The 8,544-nt window shown below is 34.5% G+C and overlaps 1 protein-coding gene across 6 annotated transcripts; it reads right to left on the bottom strand.

Annotated features, from left to right (window-relative positions):
* Window positions 1–798: 798 nt before the first annotated feature.
* LOC111008197 (Leucine-rich repeat (LRR) family protein) lies at window positions 799–7,615 on the bottom strand. 6 transcript variants are annotated; one of them, XR_015788381.1, is made up of 8 exons: window positions 7,304–7,615; window positions 6,610–6,764; window positions 6,126–6,343; window positions 5,013–5,622; window positions 4,035–4,535; window positions 3,186–3,310; window positions 2,667–3,061; window positions 799–898 (listed from the first exon to the last, which is right to left on the bottom strand). XR_015788381.1 is itself a non-coding variant. In XM_022280809.2 (7 exons), the coding sequence occupies exons 1-6, from the start codon at window positions 7,471–7,473 to the stop codon at window positions 3,204–3,206; spliced, it is 1,761 nt and encodes a 586-aa protein (XP_022136501.1). In that variant the 5' UTR covers window positions 7,474–7,615; the 3' UTR covers window positions 2,495–3,061; window positions 3,186–3,203. The 6 variants fall into 6 exon arrangements, 1 of the variants encoding a protein (XP_022136501.1); XR_015788383.1 differs by having other exon boundaries at window positions 6,610–6,778; window positions 7,304–7,443; XR_015788384.1 differs by lacking the exon at window positions 7,304–7,615 and adding an exon at window positions 6,979–7,292 and having other exon boundaries at window positions 6,610–6,778.
* Window positions 7,616–8,544: the final 929 nt, after the last annotated feature.

Raw genomic sequence — 8,544 nt, 5'->3', positions numbered from 1 at the left:
ATTTTAGAGAGAGAGAAAAAAAAAAGACACTAGAAAGATAAAATGAATAATAAATGAAATAATAAATTCATTGGAACAATAACATAATAAAAATAGGGCACTAGGAATAATATAGTCATCTGATGAAGAAGCCAAACAAATTTAATATACATAGGTAATGAATAATAAATTTATTAGAACAATTAGACAAGAAAAAGACACTAGAAAGGAAAATATATATGAAACACAAATCAGAGATAACAATGAAATAGATGCAAAATAATTTTTATAAAGGGGTGGAAAAAGTTATGACGTACCTTCATCTAGAAACTTTAAATCTGACATCGCAAACGTAGAAGATAGAAGCTCTGCTTCCATCTAGATAAATACAAAAAATAAAATGACTATTCATTCACTATAATTATCAAAACAAGTTCTTTCTAATTCTAACCAACTCAAGCCGAAGTGATAGAATATAACAACATCACATTCCTCTGGGTCACAAATCTTGCCAAATTTATTCGATCATCAAAGTAATAGAGCTACATAAACAAAGAACACGAAATCAACCCAGTTTTATACATCAGAATACAGTGGAAAGGAAATCTGCAACTTACGTAAGGATTTCATCGCCTCTGGTCCACAAACAGAGCATCAAGGACGTAATCCTCTCTCTCCTCGATCCTCCTCCTCCTCTTAAACCTTTCAATTAAACCTATAGAAAGAAGAAGTAGTTAAGAGCTGATTAGCATGAAAGAAAAGAAATAACATCCATACACTTGTTCGCCTTCTTCGTGAGATGTCCTGTAATCGTCTCTGTAATTGTAAAATCGATGTTCTTAATCTCCGGATCCGGATGCGATTTGTAGGTTCCGGTCATCCAGAAGAATGGTGCTGCAAGCGCTGACCGTACGATCCACTGAACAGTAGAAACAGATCGTTAAAAGAAAAGCAGAGGATGAAGACAAGACCAAATGGCAAATACAATACTCCATTATGATAAGTAAAGGAGAATTGGGAAAACATTGCAAGAAAATTAGTCAAAGAAAACAGAGTAGAGTATGGGATTAAGAACTTTTGGAGAGGAATAGAGATGGCTTGAGGAACAAGCTCCAATTCCGGAAACCCTAAAATTTGATTTGGCTCCCTCAAAACGACTATATTCAATTCCCCCGCTCCTCCTGACACTTATAACCGCTTCACCACACCACCCTCTTCATCTTCTACTTATAACTGTTTCTGACACGTTTCATTTTCAAGTGGGAACGATGCAGTAATGGATTTTTTAAAATAATATATCTTCCTATTTAAATCTAATACCATTTTTTTTCAACAATATATGTCAATTATAGCTGACTTATGCAAATCTCTCCTATAATTATCATCGAACTCTCTCTCTTATTATTGGCCAAGCATTGTTTAATAAAAGGTTATGGATTCGAATCCTTACCTCACATATCATTTAAAAAAAAAACACGAATTATAGAATTTTTTACAATTTAGGTTTTTTTTTATTTTATAAAATTTCAAAGTGTAATATTAACCATTAAAAATTTTTGCTTTTTGAATCCATGTTAAACTACCGTATCGACTTAAAATAACAAAAATTTGATGTAAGAAATTTGGGTTGGATTATAACAACTCATAGTTTCAATATTTGATTAGAACAACACTTGTTTGTGCATTTTTTGCAATTTTTAAGTGTTTAATCGAAACAATTTTGTAAGTTTAGGAGACCATTAATTGAAATTTGACGACGTGATTGAAACAATTCTAACAGTTTATTAGTATTTCTATGATTTTCCCTAGATTTTGTTATTAAATTCTTATTTTGCGCAACAACCTCTATAACAACTACTTTTTCACTAAGACAAAACAACAACTAATAAAACCAAAAACAGATAAACCACCTAGACTTCTAGACTACAGATAAAGCACCTAAACTATTAAGACAAGTAAGCTTCTCCAGACCATACAAACTCTTCATCATCATTCATCAACTATATAACTCTAAATCATTTCACTAATAACTTTCTGACACTCGAACAATGCGACAGATGACTATGTATTATTATTACAGGTAAAATACATTTTTAGTCCTTAAGTATGAATATGGATTTCTATTGGGTCTTTAGATTCCAAAAAATTGGGAACAAAGGAGTGGAAACGTCTGAGAGAGCGCTTCACGAAAGAATCGTGTGGCACGGTGAAAGGTTTCCCGTTGGGGTTTTTTGTATGAATATGAATTTCTATTTGGTCCTTAGATTCCGAAAAATGACAACTTTGTTCCCAAGCTTTGGTTCTAAAAGATCCTTAGAATCAAACTCATATTAGTATAACTAATGAAATGCTAAATGTGACGTGAAAATTTGGGGTATTAGATGACATTTATTGATGTATTTATTTCAAGTGAGGTGGCATTCGTGGCTTTGACTTTCTTCTTTTCCGTTTTCTTCTTCAACGGAAAATCACGAATCATCTCTCTCTGAAATGACTAGCAATCTTTAAATAAATATGGAAAAAAAGAAAAAAAAGAAAATCAAAGCTATTGCATGTTTCGAAGAAAACTTCACTATATTTTCAATACATAACACATAATTGGTAAGTAAACTTAACGATGTAAATACAATGAACCTCAGTCATCAATAATAAAATATGATTACCAAAAAATTCAATTCTCAGAATACCTTCGAGGCTGCCAATTTGTAGCTTCCTGAAAAACTGCTACGATTACGGAATAACTTCAAGATTTCCTCTTAAATACCTTCGTCTTCTAACTTACTCCACCTTCTAACTACCAATCTATGGAACAACAGTGATTAATTTATTCATCCTCCTCTTTTAAAATCCATGCAAGTTTACTCCACTGCAAAACTCTACTTCACTCCTGCCATTAAATTTGAAAGAACTTCTGTTTAAATTTAAACCTCTCATCCCTTTCCTCTATTGAAAGATTTCTCCCCTTGCTCAATGTCCTTCCCTTCTCCTGCTATGCTATCTCGAACGTTTCGGCCCTTATCTTTCAAGTTCTGATCTCAACCAGAAGCAAGTGATTTGAACCGTGCATTGAACGAAAACTTCACTACATTTCCAATATAGATCGCGTAATTAGTAAATGAACTCAAAGATCTAAATATAATGAATCTGAGCCATCAACAGAAAAAGAGGATTGCCAAACAATTCAATTCTCAGAATAGTTCAAGCACCTTTGTGTTACTGCATCTTCAGGTATCAGATTTCTGACCAATTTCACGAGTAGATGTGGAACCATGGGACAGAGAAGAAAACTGTAGGGCAAGTAGCTCTTCGCTACTATACTTCAACCTTTGATCTATTGCATAAGGGTAAGAAAGGAAGAAAGAAATCATATAAGCCTTGTAAACAATAACCTACTTAGAGTCAAGGATTAAATACTGACATTGGTTGCATTGATTTGAATGCCCAAAATCAATATTAACCAGAACATCAAACTTTACATCATAAGGAAGATATATTTATATCTGTTTTGTCAATTACATAGAGCAGATTTTATTTCGTATATAGGAATATGTGATATCTAAGAAGCATGGATATGGACACGAGATATGGATACGACACAGACATGGTGACACATCATTTTCTAAAAATTTGGGACACGAACACAACAAAAACACGTTATTAAAATATATCATTTTAATTCTGAAAGAAAATTCAAAGTCAATAAGTTTATGCAATTTTATACTTTAAAAAATGAGTTAGTATTTTATTCTCAATTTATTATTTTATCCTACGTTACTATTTAGGTCTATTTCTTACACTTAACAAGTATTCGATACGTGCCTAATAAATGTCGAATCTATATTCACTTTCTACGACTAATGTGTTGTACACATCTATTGAGCTAACAAGTGTCCAATAAGTATCAAAGTATCCGACACCGACACCAAATTGAAGTGTCCGTGATTCTTAATGTGATTCTTAGTTGTTATATATAAGATAAGAACTAATCCCAAGTGTCTATTTATGTTTTAGTTTGACTTAAAATCTTATATGAATTATTTGTCTGAGTTACATACCTACAAAATATGGTGACATGGCGGCAGATTTGTTCCTCTGGTTCAATTGTAATTTCTTTGGAGTAAAATGAGTTGAAGGTCGATCAGAGGAAGTTTGATCAGATGAGAAGTGAAAAAGTTCATGTCTAACTTCAATTTGTGGAAACCTTCGGTGAAATTCTAAAAGACCATCTTCAGTTAACAGCCAACAACCTCTCAAGTCAATCTTTTGTAGAGTTGCCGCAGGCTTAAGCAAATCAAACGCCTGGTTTGTCAAAACTGCATCCCGAATACTGAGGATTGTCAGCTTGGGCAAAATCGACAAGTAGCTCAGTGACACATCTGTCAATGAGGGACTTCTAAGCAGCAAGTGACTCAGCCTTCGGAATCTTGATAATGGGCGTAGAGATTCATCGTCCACATGAGTGCGCTCCAAATTCAATATTTCTAAACAATCAAGGTTTTGCAAGTCTGTAAATGAGAGATACTCATTTCCCTCCGCAGCTGATAGGTAAATGTAACCTGAAATTAGGACAAAAAAATATCAGAAGACTGCAAACTTCTCAGATTTAAAGAGCCATGGTGAAAATAGCAGCAACAATAGGTGCCCATGGTTTCGAATAAATTTTGTTTTGTTCCTATCAAATAACACAGAATAAAGGATATATATATTTTTAATAGTATTCAGTTAATGAAATGGCAATAGAATTACATGCACCGGCATGTGAAATCACTCACATAAAACCTGCACAAGGATATTGTGCCCTGGCACTAAGAAGGAAACAATAACTTCCTATGCAGAAGCATAAAAGCGTTCAGCACAATGACTGAAAGAAAGGTGCTAGATAAGAAGCTGATAGAAGGACTGAAAGAAGGTTCTAGATAAGAAGCTGATGGAGTTGGTGTGTGTACAGCGCCCTAGAGAATGAGCAAGGGGAATATGCAGCATACGTGACCTGATTAAGTACATCATAGCATTTTTTAGTACAAAAGCAATACCTTTAATGTCTGTTTCGCTGAGGTCAATGCTCTTCAAGCCAGGCATCAAACTTATATATGATATGGCAAAATCATCAATCATGGTGTGGGATAGTGACAAAGTTTCAAGGTTTGGAACTTTTCCAGCTAAAATCCCAACTCCAGAAGAGCTGACTGTTGTGCAGCTGAGGTTTAGATGTTTCAAATTTTCTCCAACGGATGCAATTAATCCAGCCGAATTGTCTCCTATGGCAGTAGAGCTAAGGTCCAAATGTTCCAATGCTTTCATATGAGGTAAGAAGCAGAATCTGTGAAGACAAGCATTCGAGAAGTCCAGATGATTTAGGAAACTGGTTCCAACAAATTCCAGGTCTTCAGTCTCGTTTGAAAATGTAGCTCCAGAGGCAATAAGCTTTCTTAGAGGAACTTTAGCACCAGACCCTTTAATAGTAGAGTCAATTACGCAGTTACTCACGTTCAGGGACTCAAGATGAGGCAAGTTTGGGAATTTGGTGACATTAGTCCAAGCTATATTCAGGAAGTTCAACTTCGGAAACATTTGTAGAACATCAGATCCAGTGTTAGATATTTTACTACCCCAAAGGTCAAGGTATTGTAATTTTGTGAGCACCTAAAAGAGAGTAGGACGAAAATGGGATTAAATTAAAAATATTAATTCAAAAATATGAATTGCAAGGAAGGAGCAATAAAATTTAATAGATTAAACAATAAATAGACAGAATTTACTTGGAACAAGTAAATAGTTAGAATGAGTTTGAGTGGAGAAATAACAATATCATCATCTATATACTAGATTGTTGTAGAAGCTATAATGCAATCCAATCATCAATTGGGACAAAACTTCATCAACAGAAACAATCATCTTGAGTAACCTATGCCATTCACAGATCCAATAGCCGTGCAATACATTATCTGTAAAGGTTCGCATCTTATCAAATAAGACTGACAAACCATCAATCCAGCATTATTTGATGGTGTAGACATGTGCAAGTGCAGGGAAGCAAACGCCTACGCGTTGAAACTGCAAGATACAATAGGTGTATACCATGCAGCCACAGTCCCACAAAGGAACATGGGATTCACAGTTAATCCAAAAAGGGAAACAGGAAAAACCTGAAGAGAACTCAGGGCCTGGTCGGTGACAGCTAGACCACCCAAATCCAAGAACACCAATGTTTTTAAGGAAGAAAGGAGTGTAACTCCATGTGCAGTGATGCCAGTCTCAGCAATGCATAGCTTTTCCAAAGTTGGTATGGATAAAAGATGCCTAATTCCAGCATCAGTAACTTTCGAACATCTCGAAAGGTTCAACTCCCTTAAAGTAGTCATCCCTATAAATAAGCATAGGACATCATAATTATCAAACTTAACTAAATTGCAGCCACTGAAATTTAGATGGCCTGTCGATGTCCACAGTTGATAAGAGGAGGACAGAAAGTAAAAAATATATTTCTTTTCGTGGAAACTACACGCAAGATTTCCACGGCACTGGACTAGTGGAGAAATCACAACAGGGTTAAGTCACTTCGACACAGAACTTTCTGTGACTTACAAGTCAGCCTTCAAACTAACATTTGTATCATTTTCTATAACATACCTGCAATAGCCCATATACCAGAACTAGAAAGCCTGTGGCAGTTGGAAAGATTTAATGATCGTAAGTAACGATATGCTCCTAAGTAGGCCATCCATTCTGAATCAACAGCATTTTCACCACTTAGATCAACCACCTCTACGGTAAATTTGAAAACTCTGCATCAAAACATCTGAGTTCAGCAGAACGTTAGTGAACAACAAGGATAACTTCCTAAACCTACTCAAGTATAGTTGAAAAACAGTGAGAAAGAAAGAAAGGACATAAACTTTGTTGGCACTCCCTGATGTATATCAGCTAATAAAACAGAAGAATGATGTTTTGATACATAATAATGGAGGCAAAAATGCCAAAAGTATAAGCTGTAGCTACCTCTTCAGCTACTTTCTAAAAGGTTTCCAGTAAAAACCAGATTGAGGACGATTACCAGCATCTCCATCAAGAGAAACTTAATTTTATCTCAACTAAGCTACGATTCTATTACGAAGCATCAAGCAGCAGGATCACTCCACGTACTTAATCAAATCCGAATTCATACAAATTTCAGGCATTTCGATCCAATATAGAAGTATTGCATCTTGATGAGAGACCTCGGTCTCCAATGGACAAAATGAGAGCCTAAAAATTCTGAATCCGCTTTCGATCGTTCAACAAACTTACTTCGATAGTCAGAAACAAAAATGGAGTTGAAACGTACTCGAGAATAGAAGGATAGAGGAGACGACGAGCGTGAAGACGGCGAAGGAGAGCATCGGCGAGTTGAGAGGGCAAACGCTCAAGGCTTCGCTTCTGCCTCCGCCACTTCTCGACGCTGTCCTTGCTCTCACAGGCCGAATTGATGCAGAATTCCACCAGTTTATTCTCCATCTCTTAGAATGTTTCCTGGATTTCAACTCTCCTGTCAATCAGAGAAACTTGTTCTTGTTCTTGGTTCCCAATCGCTAGATTTGGCGGACGATGAACCGGCTCTCTTTTCTGTTTTACTTTTATCCATGGAAGGAACGATGAACTTGTTAGTAAATTACATTTTTAGTCATCACAGCCCTCAATTTCTATTTTATGTTAATTTCCGTACATATACTTTTTATAATGTTTATTGTCAAGTTCGTGGAGTTGAAAAGTAAAAATTGAGTCGAATAAAGTTTCTAAAACCATTTTAAAGATGGTCGTGAATTCAAATCTTCATTCTATATAATACTAAAACAAAACAGTATCAATTATTCGATTCTTTATCTCTATTATTATTGAAGTAAAGAAAAAAAATTAATAAAAATAAAAGGTTAAAATTTATTTGTAGAAGTGACAGATGACGTCCATAGCCTAACTTTTTATTCTAAAATCTAATTTTATCGAATTTGGATGAATCATAATTATCGAAGATATTACTTTGGATTTTTGTTATTAACCATAACAATGAGAAGTTGAAGTTATAATAAGAAAAACGAGGGTGACAATGAGACTTTTCAAAACTTGGTAAACAATTAACAAATAAATTGAAGCACGTGGACTAAATTGTAGTTTTATTGACAACTTTTCTAAGCATATGGACTAGAACATAATTTAACTAAAGAGTTTCCTTTCTCTCCAAGCATCTTCTATACAAAGAAACTATTGTTATTTAAGAAAGGAGAAAAACGACCGATGTAGCTCACATAATTTTTTTTATTTTTTTATTTTTTTGAAGAATAATGTAGCTCACATTAATTAAACTTATATAGCTCCTCGTTATTTAAGGAAGGAGAAAAGACAACTCCATAAAGGATAGAGTGACTCACATTGATTAAACCTTTATAAATTTATTACTTCTTATTATATGATAATAAGTATTTCATAGCTCCACTAAATTCTCGATCATGTTTCTTCATTGCGCTCTCTCTCATTTCATTACGAACAATACTTAAATATTTATCAATTAAAATCTATGTTTGTATTAACTAT

This window comes from Momordica charantia (assembly GCF_013281855.1).
Source record: "Momordica charantia cultivar OHB3-1 chromosome 10 unlocalized genomic scaffold, Mcharantia_2.0 BLBB01000010.1, whole genome shotgun sequence".
Lineage (NCBI taxonomy): Eukaryota > Viridiplantae > Streptophyta > Magnoliopsida > Cucurbitales > Cucurbitaceae > Momordica > Momordica charantia.
The sequence above is the reverse complement of the archived record's forward strand: the minus strand, read 5'-3'. Positions and strand labels throughout refer to the sequence as shown.